The sequence below is a fragment of the Seriola lalandi genome, unplaced genomic scaffold, assembly GCF_002814215.2.
Source record: "Seriola lalandi dorsalis isolate HSWRI2012SDOR001 ecotype SW California unplaced genomic scaffold, Sedor1 jcf7180002054692, whole genome shotgun sequence".
Taxonomy (NCBI): Eukaryota; Metazoa; Chordata; class Actinopteri; order Carangiformes; family Carangidae; genus Seriola; species Seriola lalandi.
The window spans coordinates 3,389,132-3,403,352 of NW_019525245.1; the positions used below are offsets into that span (position 1 = coordinate 3,389,132).

Genomic DNA, 14,221 nt, shown 5'->3' on the forward strand with positions numbered 1-14,221 from the left:
CAGAGAAACGTTAGTGCGAACTCAGTTGTTCTCATGTTAAGGAGAAATGAAAAACGTTTAGCACTACATCAGCTCCTATGATTTATGATTGTTACGTTGCACACTTGTTGTAAAATTTGGTGTTAAGAATGTGTAATTATGAAAATATCATATAAAGAGTAGTCAGCATTAAAGCTAATACTCATGGCTGATGGAAATAAAAGGCTTAGACTGATTTCTGTACTGATAACGAATTGATGAACGAGAATGCAGACACGAGGCTGCATGTGGACTGACGCTCCAGCCCAAATCTGGAACCCATAAAGCCTCAGACATCTCTGCAACATTAGACACAGCACTTCTTATTGGCTGAGAGCGCCACTTACCCCCTTACTCTATCGCCCGCCCAGATAACATTCACTTCCTGCTTTCCTGCCTGTCTCAGGCCGGATCACGCCCTCTGGAAGTCCGTGGAGCCAATGAAAAGTACTCGCAGGCCCCGGGTTAGTGTTTGGGTATAAAAGAGGTAGAGGTGGACCTGCCTGTCAGATGGTTTGTTGTTGTTCTGTCTGCCAGGTTGAGAGGGGAATGTGAAAGTGAGAAATTTAACAAGGTAACCGGGGAAACAGGACAGCCAGAGCAACGTCCAATCCGATGGAGCTTCAGCAGCCGTAACTTTGTTTGACGGAGGACCAGAATTTTGTTGCACAAGCTTGTCAAGCTCAGGTTTGTTGAAGCTATCAGCAGGGGTAAGCAGGTGAAAAAAAGAGCCATACGACGTCCTGTTTCTGCAGTGGAGTGTAGAAAGTCTTTTGTGGACGGTACAATGAGAGAAGAGGTGTCCTGCACCAACTCCCCTGAAGGAGGGCTGGGGGCCAGCGAAGAAGAGCTGGAGAGGGGATCGAAGAAGACCCTTCAAACAGGAAACCGAAAACGTTCCCCTTACCCCAAGAAAGACAGCCTCGGTCAGGCAGAGGAGAGCAGCACCGGCAGCCCCAACAGCCAGCTGCCGTCTGGACCGAAGAGGTTGAAGAAGAGCCCTTCCACAGTCGTGTCATTGGCCCCAACGTCGCTGGGCCCCAGGCCAGAGCAGCCCTTCGAGGACCTCCACTCTCAGCGCGTCATAGCCAACGTGCGAGAGCGTCAACGCACTCAGTCTCTGAACGACGCCTTCGCCTCTCTACGCAAGATCATCCCCACGCTACCTTCAGACAAGCTGAGCAAGATCCAGATCCTGAAGCTAGCCTCGCGCTACATCGACTTCCTCTACCAGGTGCTGCAGAGTGACGAGATGGACGCCAAGCTGGCCAGCTGCAACTACCTGGCCCACGAAAGACTCAGCTACGCCTTCTCTGTCTGGAGGATGGAGGGGGCCTGGGCCATGTCTACTAGCCACTAGGACCCCCTCAAACTTTTCTCCTAAATCCTCTCGTGTCCACATCTCCACCCCACCGCCTCTGTCTGTGTTTACGCCATTTCCTGACCTCTGAACCTCTGAATTCATGTCTTCTGGTCTGATCTTTATCTTTTCATCTCATACCTTTGCATACATTTCTCACTCTGCTCAGTCTCAGTGCTCCATAATGTTTCACTCCATTAACATCCACTAAAATCCATAGTTGGGTTATGTGCAACTAAAACCTCTTGCAGTTCACTCTGTTTCCCTCCATTGTTTCCACTTCCCCTGTCGGTCCCACAGTTTAGTCCAGTGCAACAAGACGCTCCACTGCAGCCCCTCAGGTATGGACACAACTTACAAACACACACACACACACACACACACACACACACACAATACATAGTGTTGTGCAGATACATTCAAGAACAGATACAGAAATCATAAATACAAACACGCACTTCTGTGTTCTCCATATCACCAGCACATGGACATGAACAATCTGTGTTGGTCTTTATTTTCACGTTCAAAATAGTTAAAACAAGAGTTCTTCAGTACAGTATTTTACATTAGCCTTTCAGCTCAACAAATAAATAACAACAAACAAAATAAGATTAAATAAAAAGTATCCACAAATGTGTGCTGCTCATTTGTTCAAAGGAATCTTATTGAAAATAGATTAAAAGCACAAACAATTACAATCCATAAATGCTCTAAATTTTAACTTTATAATTCATTGTGAGAAAATGCTGCACTGAAGTGAATTAATATGTGAGCATCTATAAAGTTCAACAGGGAAACAAAAACTGTGAATAAAGTGAAATGAAATGTATCTATGAACAAATTATAAAAAACCTCCAAAGAAATGGCGTCTTTTTCAATTTGTGGAGTTTTAGTTTTTTAAATTCAAAATTTCTTTGCTAATATGAAAAAAATGTGTTCCATAATATTTTAGAAAAAGACTTGTCTTTCAGTTAATTGAATAAAAATGAGAATAAGTTATAACTTATCTCCAACAATTCTATGAAACAAAATTATTTTCAATTGTTCGCTGATCACTACAACTGCTCAACGTTTTTATTTTGTAAAGTGTAATAATGTGCTGTGAATTGTTGAATTGCTGATGTTTAGTTGTTTGTTGTTACATTAAACATAAATGTTATGTTGCTCAGACAACACAAAGTTTTCACATAAATCAAGCACTGGGTCTGTGTCACCTGGTGTAAATTATTCTGCCATTTTGGGTGGGAATGTTGCAAGAAAAAAAGTTCTCAATCTCAGGAGACCATTCTTGTCAAATAAAAGTCATCTAGACATATTGGAAACAGTAAAGACCAGATTCAAACAAACTTAACTCGTAATATACAGTTAATCTATCATGTCAGACTGCAAAACAAAATGCGTCATATTACATTTTAAAAATTAAAAAAGTGATCAACAAATGAGATATAATAAGTCATTTTAAAATTAGATTGCAAAGTATTAAACATTAGTAAAAAGACATAAAACAAATGTCTGTAAATTCTGTGAATTCTCTTCACACATTTAATTTACGAGCAAACCTCTGCCTACACGTTTATGAACCTTTCTCTCTTTAAACATCAAGAATAAACCTCCATTGATCCCAAACACTGATTTACAGGAACGACTCCTCTTTAAAAATATGTTTCCCCACAGTGACAACTCTGAAGCCAGGGCCTCAACAAATAACATGAACAACAAGACTTGGCACGATAAATGCAACGACTTAGCTCAAACCTAATCAAAGGTAGAGTATAGATTTACACAGAGCTTCTCTGAGCGCCTTGGTTATTTCACTTTATTAACTAAAACGAACTAACAGCACATTATCATGGTAATCTAAACTGTGCTGCTCCAGTGTTTGACAGACCTCTGATGTATTTAAGACAAATGTTTTCCTCCAGAATCTGTGGGATCGACTTCACACAGGGTCTGTTTTTTTTCAGCCGTTTTAACAGACACCAGATTCCTGCACAGGTACAGCATGAAAGGAGGAAAAGAAAGGGAGGGTGAAAAAAAAGTGTGGGCACATCTCTCTCTCTCTCTCTCTCTCTTGCTCTCTCTCTCTCCCTGCAGCCTTGCCCTCTCTCCTCAGGATCTTGTATCGTGCAATCAGGCCCCGCCGGGGCCCAGACAAGCAGGAACCTTTAGATTGGAAACAGTTGTGAGGTATTAGGAAGGTGTGTGTACCAGGGTTAGGGTCAGGCACATGGGCCTGTGTGTGTCAGCGCATGTGCATGTGCATATGCACTGGTGTGTATTTGTGTGTATGTGTTTGTAGTGGGCTTTAATTAGCTTGTGCATGTATGTGTGTGTGTGTGTGTGTGTGTCTGTGTGTCTGTGTGTGTGTGTGTGTGTGTCTGTGTGTATGTGTGTGTGTGTGTGTGTGTGTGTGTGTGCGTGCGTGCGTGCGTGCGTGTGTTTCTATCTGAACACATCTGTAGATTAGTAAACAGGAATATGCTTACAGATGTTGTTTCAGCGATTTTATCTCACTCATCTCCTGGTTTTAGTTTGATAAGACTTAGAGTTACATTTCTGCAAGGAGGCATCTAGGAAGTCCTTCAAAATAAAATGCCAACATAAATTATAAGTATTTAATGCAAAAAGAGTGACGAGTTGGTAGATGACAAGGTGCAGAGACCGTGTAGAGATGACTGTGTGTTGCTATGCTGGAAGGAATACACACCTTTGATCAGCTAGATGACAGGTCAAGGTAAACATATAACAAACAGACACACACAGCTCTGTGAGCAGATTACAAGCACATTATACACTGTGCAGGAATCAGTGACTCACACATAATACTACAAGTACAACATCCTATACATTACACTGTCCAGACACACACACACACACACACACACACACACACACACATGCAGCCGCCGGCCATGTGCACACTCCAGGTGTTCCGCTCTGCGCTATTATCAAACCTCCAGCGGCCTCTGCAGCAGACGTCGAGGGCTCCAGTCAGCGCTGTGGATGGAAAGCCAAGGCCCCAGCACGTGGAGCCGAATGTCCTTGAACACAACGCGGTAGTTATTACCCACCACTTTGCCTGCTCTGCCTGTTGTCATCAGCTCTGCAGGGGCTGCCGCAGAAAGTGCCAGAAACCTGAGGCCTGGTACTGACCTGAACATTCAATTCTAAAGGAGCAGATGAGGTTAGAGAGAGTCAGGCAAACTTCAAAGACAGAGTCTGCATGCATGTGTGAGTGTGTGTGTGGTGTTTTTTCTTTTTTAAACAGCAAGCACATTTAAGAAGATATATGAACGTTGCACAGTCTGTCACTCTTACATGTGAATACAGTGTGCAGAATATCAAGGATGTCATCAAAATGCTGAGCAGCAGCCTCTGAAGTTTTCTGTAAGCTGAAAAACCCTATAATCATGAAAACACTTCACAATAAGTGTCTATTTTTTTTTCAGTCAGTGATTTAATTCAGTGGCAATTCCTCAGGCTGTAATTTGTGCTGATGAATTAGATGGCAGTAAATTGCAAAGTGTTCCTGTTATTTTTCCAACACAGTTTTTTTTTTTGTACTGAGGAGATAGGTAGATAATTGGTTTTACCCGACTTCACACCATCAGTGTACTTCAGGGAAAAATACAAGTTTCTTCTATATTTTCTGCTTTATGTGTAGAAAAGCCCAAAAGTATTTTCCTTGAGAGGCTGTAGCATGCACACACACTAACATGAATGCACTGCGGACAGGTCTGAGCATTTTGATGAGCATGATTTCATGACATGTGGGTGTCTGGCTCAGCATGTGACTTTCAGAATGAGAGGATTGTTTTGTTTGAGTTGGAAAAAAACAATACTCTCCCTTCTGTTTATACTATAATCAAAATGCCTGTCACTGCTCTTTCCTCTGCCGGAACCTCTGGCTCTGCTGCGTCCATGTGTGTGCGTGTGTGTGTGTGTGTGTGTGTGTGTTTCTTTTACAGTTTGGACTGACCAGCTGTTGGACGCTCTTCTGTGCATATTAAATCTCTGGCTTTCACTCTGGACTGATTTGGGACCAGATGTAAAGTCCTCTGCGGCTCATCTGCGTTTTTAAAAGCCCCATCCAGAAGTTGTGGCTTCTGATAGTCATCTTTATTTTTAGAGAGCCAAACTATGAGCTGAGCGCAGGTGGGAGGGTTTTGTGTGTGTGAGTGTGTGTGTGTATTGATGTGTGTGTGTTTGACTACTGCATGCATATGTGCTTGTTTGTATGTGTTGGCCTTCCTCAGGCAGCTGCAGGGATAGAGGGCCATGGGGGAATGACTTCTGGTTTGACACGTAGGCAACAAAATGCCACATAACTGAAGTTCAAAATGCATCAGAGTCTGTCAAACATTCACGCACACATGTACAATTCACAGAAACAAACAAAAAAAAGACTTATTTATGATTTAGAATAAAAGGTCAAATCATTTTTAAAGTGTAAAATAAAAAGAAATGCTCCCAAAAAAACCTAGAGAATTGTTTTTTTAACGAATATCCCTCATGTTCAGGTGGGCAATCTGAATCCAGGGCAGAACTGGCAGACGCCGCCAATAAAAACTAGGGTGCAGAGAGGCAATTACTGAATGTAAATACATTGAATGGCTACTGCTGAAAATATGCAGACCACAAGCAGTATCAAAAATGAGGTTTGATTATATGAAAACCTTTAGGATTGTCTAACTAGGCAGAGTGATTGACTTTCTGTAAAAAGAAAAAGCAAATGAATAAAACAAAAGACCGCTTTACCATTATAGGAAAAAAAAAAAAAAGCTTTTCTGTCAATTAACACATTCATGCTTTTATGGCATAATGAAAGTCATGTGATGGGACGACACCCACAAACATACGTGTTTGCTGGACCGGTTGTTTCTCTCAGCACAGAAAAACACAGTGTCATTAAGGAGGAGTGAGAGCGGGCCAGATGAAATGTTTGCTTGTTAAAACAAGAGAAGTTGACGTTAGAGAGCTGTAGACATTTTTCCACTTTCCACTAAACAGAAGTGTTTGTTTGTTTGTACACAGATTTTATAACCCCAACACACAACTCAAAGACTTTCACTGGATTTTTATTTTTTTATTTTATTTTTGCACATGCAGGCCTACGCCACCGCTTCAGACTGATACATGTCTTCTTATCTGAAATGTATTATGCTGAATGATGTTAACTCATCTGTGTTTCTCATCTCTGCAGAAAACCCACAAATGGAAAATTCTCAACATTCAAAGTAGAAATTTGTTCCTGCCTCACCAGCCATCCCCGCTTTTTTTTTTTTTTTTTTTTTTTATCTTAAAAAAAATCTTTTTTTCTCTTTCTCCGGACACGTGCTCGACTCATGACACTGAGATGTATATTCTTGTCTGTAACTGTTTTCGCTGAGTGTTTCTGAAACACTGCTGAGGAGACGTGACAGTCCAGTCAAGTGCTGAACATTTTGAATGGTGAAAACAAGAAAAAAACAAACCAACTAATAAACAAACAAACAGCTGGCCTGCGGTGACAATGAAACAAAATGGCTGCTGGTTCGAGTGCCTTGGGTAACACCATGATAACCATCATCCACCCGACTCTTCACATCGGATGACTCACTGCCAGACAGACATTAAGATGACTAATGATAATGGCACAGTGATGGTTAGAGGGCGGTCACAGCCAATGAATGTTTACAGCTAAAATGCTAATAAGCTAATCGTTCTGGCTCTCAAAACCCCGTCTCGTGGGAAAAAGAAGAGCATGAGGAATCTGACGCAGATCTTCTTCTTTGTTGTGCTGTAGTAACTGGATAGCTTTCTGTGTATTTTGGACTTTTTTTTTTAAAGTGTATCTGTTTGTGAATTTGGTGTATGGACACTGTAACTCTGCTAATGCATTATACTTGGCTTTAATGTAAAATGTCCATGGGAAAATGACTTAAACCACTGATCACTACTCAACATTGGGATATTTTTTTACTTCAGTTTTTCTGTTATTAGTGAGCGTAGCAGAAAGTTGTATTTTAAAATGCTAAATCAGTGTTTGTCTGCTATTTCCTGTAGCTTTAAAAAATAGCTTTGCAAACTTGACTATTTTCAATAAAGGATGCAAAAAAAAAAAAAAAAAAAAGAATCTAAAGTTTCTTGTAAAATTTGCCAAAGTGACGATGATTACAGCCACAGTATAGAGGAATCATTTGTAACCATAACTCGTCTAATTGCTGTTCGCTCATGTTTCTTCTGTATTTGCTTTTGGTCATCTTTATCGTGTCGGCTCCTGTGGACAATAAATATTTTCTTGATGCTGTATATAAGTGCAATATTTTGATAATCAAGCGAATAATACATGACATGTCGGCAAGCTATGAGATATGAGAGAAAGCTGTGGGGAATTTGCTGCAATCAAATAATGCAAGATTAACAAGGTTCAAAAGAGAATGCCATTGGAAATAAATAAATCAATAAATCTTATTCAAATGTATATAATTTACCTTTATTAAGGCTTTTTTGGAAACAAAAGTGGTAGAAAAAGACAAAAAACAAAATAAAGTCATTATGTACACTGTACAGAAAAAAATCAGTCAGTTCTGATAAAACTGGACTTGGCCTGCAGTTTTAATTAAGATCCTGTTTGTTGATGCTACCTTCATACAGGTTGGTCAGCTTGATACTTCAAGGCACATGGGCTGATAATTTGGTCTCTACATACGCATGGGATTAATTTTCTCCGATCAAATACAAAAATAAGTCATTAAGACAAAAGATAAGACATGAGATATGTAAGGTCACTGTCATGAACGTGCTCGTGACGCTACGTAAAGTGACGCTCCTCTGAAGGACTGGAGCTGAGACGGCTCCGTTTTCTCTCACTGCCATGTGTTTTCACATTTGCATTAGATCAGCAAAGGTTTGACAGGCTTTGAGTTGCATACATCACGCAACATAAAGAAAGAAAAAAAAAAGAGCAAACATACTGTATTAAAAAATAACCTATAGCACCATCAAAAGTGTGTTACACATGCAAAGAGCACTTCAAAGACAGAATCTGAAAGTATAAATAGAAGTCATGTAGGTTTTTTTTTTGAGAAATGAATTTGTTTATATATCCATCCTGTGCTTTTGGTGCTGTTCAACTGTTTGGATAGAAAAAAGAAACATTCACAAACTCTTCAAAGTCTTTGAAGTTCTTTAAGCCATGCCAGTCCAGGGACGGCACATTGTTCTCATAAACTTTGGTTGCGCTTAACCTGTGTCCAATTGCATTGTGTGGATATTCAACTATCTCAGTATTATTGCTCCATCCTAACTGCTAAAATGTCCTTGTTTGGTCCGGGCAGCAAAACATCCCAGCATCCTGCTGACAATAAACAGAACAGCACTTCTAAAATGACGAACAAAGGACAGCTCACTTTATCCTTGTTACAAAAGAAAGAAATGTATAAAATAAATTTACAAAATACAGCAGGAATGCTCATCCACAGGTAGAAACACTGGTCCACTTAACAAACAAGATCAAAGTTCAAAGTTTAAGACCAAAGTCATTCTGACCCTCCCATCCTGAGGGCATTTTAAGTGCACTTTGTGTGTGTGATTGTCATAAAGTCCATGTGGCTTTGGATGTGAGTCTCATCCAAGATGTCAAAATCAACCTCCTGACAGAGAAGACGTGATCTGCATTTTTATATACAATCATTTCTGAGTGGTCAAGCTGCACTGAGGCATCATGGGTGAATTCTGTCTTTGCTGACATGTATAAAATCTCTTTGAGAGTGACAACTTTCTCCCCTGATATCGATGCTCCAGTGACTAGAGGTATTAGCTCATCATTGTGACTAATGCCACAGATACAAACTACAGTATGTCTATACATTTAAGATACACTTCTGATGTGTCTTCTTTCATCTGTCCGCGAGCAATAACAATAACTGCAGCCATCTAGAGCCTTGCTGCATGTGCTCGCCTGACAGGCCAAGAAGAAGAAAAAAAAAAAGAAGAACGATTTAAGAAAATATGTGGACATACAAAACAATATGAAACATATGTATCTCAGACTTCACTGTAGCTTCACTCTGGATTACTGGATTCGTAAACAAAAAAAAAATCTCATGCTGACATTCACAGAAATGTGTGTCATAGGTCAAATGAATGAATATTCAAATTAATTCAAAATATGAGCAAACGAGATGTTTGATTGTCAATATCCGTCTTCTCTATTTCACATTACCATTACAGAACGGTACAGTGCAAAAAAAAAAAATGATCAGAGAAGATCTTTTCCTTCATTGGATCTTTGTCAGCTGCAGACAAATGACATCATCATAGCAGGACACGTTTTAAGTGCAGCGCGGATGTGTCTGCTCTCCTTCACAGGCACGTCCTGTGGGGACGACTCCTTCCGCTCTGAGTGATTGGCTCCAGTAAGCCGAGATGACCTCTGGCCCCCCTGCTTCAAGGTTACAACAGTCCGAGTGGTCACGCGCAGGTCTCGTGGGAGACGTTAACAAGGTGAATGTTTAAAGTCACAGAGCTGTGTGTTCATGCTACGTCATGCTGGCAGCTCCAAATGCTACAGGAGTGAACATCCTTCATTAGTCTGCCTCTGGCTGTCTTTCTGTTCAACTTTCTCTCAGTCCAGTGTGTGACATCCCCTTCAGGAAGAGCCTGTGGAGGCGTCATGAGAATATGAATGTTGTCCAGGTGTCCAGGTCTGCTGTTGCTCAGTGTGTGTTCGAATCAGAGTGGTTGATCCAGTAGTACTGCAGCCAGTAGTAATGCAGGTGGAGGAGTTTCTGTGAGGCGATGAATACAGTGGTTGAACTGAGGAGGACATCTGGTTCCACTGATGGTCCAAATGCATAGCTCTGTGTGTGTGTGTGCATGTGTGAGTGAGTGAGTGTGAGAGAGTGTGTGTGTGTGTGTCCATTGAGACTTGGTTGAAGGCAGCTGTCAAGAGAATATTTCTTCAGAGAGAATCACCTTTTTCTGTCAGTTTATCTGGCTGTTTCCTTAATAAATGAGAGAAGGAGAAAGATTTAAATGTTAAATGTTAAATCAAGTACAGCGTTTTAATTTGTTAAAGCAGAAGTTATCTAACATCGTCCTTACCTGTCAGACATGAGAGATCCCATTGACAATGCGGCGATGGCGCTGACGGCCTCGCTGTCCGAATCTCGTCTCAGCCGTCGTCTCTGGGCTTGCAGGTAGGACAGATCCACAGTGGCGGCCGAATCCTTCACACTCTGCCAGTATTCACCTGCAGGGAGCAAAAGGATGGAAAAAGGGAGAGGAGGAAGGAAATACGAGAGAGAAAGATTAATGGCCTCAGTCGTTGGTATTTCAGTGTTGTTTTCATCCTGAATGGTTCCTTCAGGGAAAGTGCCTGTGCTGCATTAATAAAAAGCACTACTTGGTGTTTGATCCAGCAGTTGTAGCTGTTTGATCTGAATATAAGCATTGACTATGATATAAACAGCCCATGGTCTAAATATCCCTGTTGATAATTTCAGAAATGTAAACTCAAATTCAATCTCTCCTCTCAAGGTCTCCAGGCTTGAGTCCTGTGACACACAGTGGAAGTAAAAATCAATCAGTGTTTGCAAATGTGTTCGTCTATGAGCATGTGTGTGTTCTGGCTGTGCATGCAACTCACACATATTTCACCCCGGGTCTAAATTATGGGCTTAACATTCTTGTGGCTTTGCAAATATTTTTAATTAATCTAATTTGGTTGGGATAACATTTGTGTGCAATCAGGAGGGGATGTTGCGAAGGTCGTGTGCCAGAGAAGTGTTTGAAGATAATTGGAGCCAGGGCGGGCCGTATGTGTGTGTGTGTGTGTGTGTGTGTGTGTGTGTGTTTGAGTGTGCGTGTGTGTGTGTGTGTGTGTGGGACGGCTTGAGGGAGGGATGGGAGACAGGGATGTAAAGGAGGAGAGGTGGACAGAGAGCAGGACCGATAAGGAGACAGAGGGGAGAGATTGCTGAGTGGAGAAATAAAGAGACTAAAGTTGTAGAGAACAGAAATGTGAAGATGAAATTCTGAACAGCTCTTAGAAACACAGAGAAATCTTTTCTCATCAACTAATTTGTAATATAATACTCAATACATGGCTGTTTTGATGCAAAATAAAACAATACAATAGTAGCACAATATACAGAGATTAAAATCTCCATATAACTGTATTGAAATTTTACAGTCCCTTCTCTGTTGCTCTTAATTTCATTGATTTTGGGCTGTATCAATAAAAATGGACTTTCTCCCACGTCCAAGGTGTTGAACATACTGGTATGGTTACTAACTGGAGCATCAGTAACAAGTGGATTTCTTTGATCTCATCTTCAAATTACAACCAGTTGAAAATCAGTTTATTCATGTATTCACTTCAAACCAACTGATGGAAATATTTTTACATTTACATCACATATTTACTGTGACGTTTCAAAGTGTGTGACTTTTGCAACTGAGAGAGTGCGATATTAAAGTCTACTGAGAGAGATGATGGTGGTGAGAGAAAAAGAGAAATCGTGCACTTAAAGGTTAGACGTTAGATACAGAAAGACTTTTCTCCTGTTTTCTAAATGTTTTCCACACTTAAGACTCAATACAACAAAAAACATTCAAAAATGTTTTAGCATGTATTTTTCTCAGTGTAAACCCTCGGACTGAGGCTTCAGGCTGTGTTGTGTTGAGGAGTCAGTTCTCACCCTGAAACTGGATGACTCTCTGCAGCGACTGGACAGCGTTTTCACAAGGCTTCTGGTCCAAGACAGACTGGGACAGTGGCTCCACCTGGGACGCAACCCGGAATAAGTGGTTAGAGGATTGAACGTACTGTATATATTGCAAAAGCACAAAAATATATGTACAAACACAACACACACATCTCACCTCCATGCCCAACAAGGCACTGACGCAGGCTTCAGAGGCGTCACAGATGGCTTTGAGGTCATGCCCCCCCTCCAGAGCCAGCACTACCCGACCACCAGCCAGTGACATGAGCTGACGGGTGAGGAAGCCGAAACCTGAAAACAGACACACATACAGAGGTTGAGCCAGATATTGACCGGTCAGCAATTTATCTGTAGATGTGGATTAATGAGAATAAAGGAATCTTTATTTTCCACTTCAGCTTCATGCTGTTATCGCACCAATAGTTCACAGAGATGAGTCCGGCCTTGAAGATGCAATTCAGTTCTATTCATAAGACTGCTCATCTTTTATGATAGAAATGATTCAAGGAGATTTATGAGACACAAGTGTAATCCATATTTCAAGACTAAAAAGTAGTTCCGAAAACAAAATAAAATCTCAAATCACTCTACAAAACAATAATTCCTTTCCCACGTTGTACTCAAGAAGTTAGGATTGTTTTGATCAAAACTGCACTTCTGTGTGCGACTATGTAAATGTGAATATATGCTGTATGGAAATGAGGGGCTGACTGAGCCTTACACTTGGCTGTGACCTTGTAGCCTCCCAGTGATGACGAATGTCCTTCAACAGCATCAAAGCCAGCTGACACCAGCACTACATCGGGGGAAAACTCGTGGGCAATGGGCATCACCACGGCTCTGAGGAGGACGAGAGGAAACAAACACTGTATGTTATGTTGCATTCATTTAAGACGCGTGGCGGTGTAGCTGAAAGAGTACATACAGTATAAGATATCATGTTTTCAACAGGTGTTTATGATTTGTGAGAACCGAGTGAGTACAATATAATACCGTGAGTGAGGAAGTCACTGCACAATTGATTTAACATCAGAATAGATTGACAAAGATTTATTATTGTAATGAACAGAATTTTAAGTTGCCTGAAAATTAAAAAAAATCAGACTGAATCATGGCATAGTTACGGTGATTGATTTGAAACGGGAACACGTGTACGAAACAGGATTTTTTTTCTGGATTGTTAACTGCAAACATTTACTTCATTGTAACCTCCCTCCGTTTGAAAATGATGAAAGATAAATTGTCAAAGGCCACATTCCAAGTGCTTGATCTCTGTTCTTGATCCGCTCCTACTCCTGGTAAGTAGCCAACACCAGAAGGTGGGGTAGCTCCCAGGTGTGAATGTGTGCAAAAAAGAAGCATGAGTACTCTGCAAACCTTTCCTGGATATATAAAGATGAAAAAAACAGTCTGAGCAAAGACTCAAATTCACATCTTTAGGTAGGTGGCTAATACCGAAGAGTTTCTGTTTTTGCACATGACACAAGCAGATAAAAATGAGACCCTTGACATATCTGGGCTGTGACGCCCACATGCTGTATACTCAACTCAGGGTAGACCACTTTCCTCGCTTCTATGCTCTCCTCCTCACTTCCTCTCGTCTCCTGCTGCCAGTTATTTAGCAAGAGCGCATGGTCCATGCCGCGTTTGATTCTCTCTCTCTCTCTCTCTCTCCTTCTCTCTCTCTCTTTCTCTCAGCGGCAGTTCAAAGGCGCTTGTGTGGGTCTGGTTCCTATTAGGAGCTCGTCCCTCTTCTCACGTCACTGACAGCCAGCCATCTGGGATCCATTGGGCCTAATTACGCCGCCTTTGGATTCCCTAACAATGCACCCCCCACTTCTTGTCCTCTCTTCTGCTCTCCTCTCCTCTGCTGCATTCTCCTCTCCTCCATAGTCTGTCATTTGTCAGTAGCCACCTAGAAATACACATGAAAATATCTGCATGCACCCATGCATGGTACACACAGGCCAAAATAGACATATACGCATGCTCTTCCTTTGAAACTGGATGTTACGCGTGTGTGCCGTGCTACCGGTGATTACACTGACCTTAGGTTCTGACCACCTTAGTAATCCTCCACACATATATACACACACACACTACGTCATGACACTTAATCTCAACGCAGCTG

General features: G+C 41.3%; 2 protein-coding genes across 7 annotated transcripts in view; one reads left to right on the top strand and one right to left on the bottom strand.

The window, feature by feature from the left end:
- The first annotated feature begins 525 nt into the window (after nt 1-525).
- LOC111667690 (twist-related protein 2-like) lies at nt 526-7,674 on the top strand. The gene is made up of 2 exons (XM_023423448.2): nt 526-1,719; nt 6,582-7,674. The coding sequence occupies exon 1, from the start codon at nt 806-808 to the stop codon at nt 1,376-1,378; it is 573 nt and encodes a 190-aa protein (XP_023279216.1). The 5' UTR covers nt 526-805; the 3' UTR covers nt 1,379-1,719; nt 6,582-7,674.
- A 154-nt stretch (nt 7,675-7,828) lies between these two features.
- LOC111667689 (histone deacetylase 7-like) overlaps nt 7,829-14,221 on the bottom strand; it is a 41,570-nt gene continuing 35,177 nt past the window's right edge. For 5 of the 6 annotated variants that reach the window (XM_023423444.2, XM_087178580.1, XM_087178579.1 and 2 more), the window contains exons 21-25: nt 12,812-12,930; nt 12,248-12,381; nt 12,064-12,148; nt 10,466-10,613; nt 7,829-10,365 (exon numbers count right to left, since the gene is read on the bottom strand). In XM_023423444.2, coding sequence (XP_023279212.1) covers nt 10,323-10,365; nt 10,466-10,613; nt 12,064-12,148; nt 12,248-12,381; nt 12,812-12,930 — 529 coding nt within the window. In that variant the 3' untranslated portion in view covers nt 7,829-10,322. Of the gene's footprint in view, nt 10,366-10,465; nt 10,614-12,063; nt 12,149-12,247; nt 12,382-12,811; nt 14,006-14,221 lie in introns of those variants that run through there. The other variant, XR_015438297.1, reaches the window with a different exon arrangement.

Bases quoted from the DNA above. Each gene is read 5' to 3' on its own strand.
- LOC111667690 (XM_023423448.2), top strand. From the start codon at position 806: ATGAGAGAAGAGGTGTCCTGCACCAACTCCCCTGAAGGAGGGCTGGGG.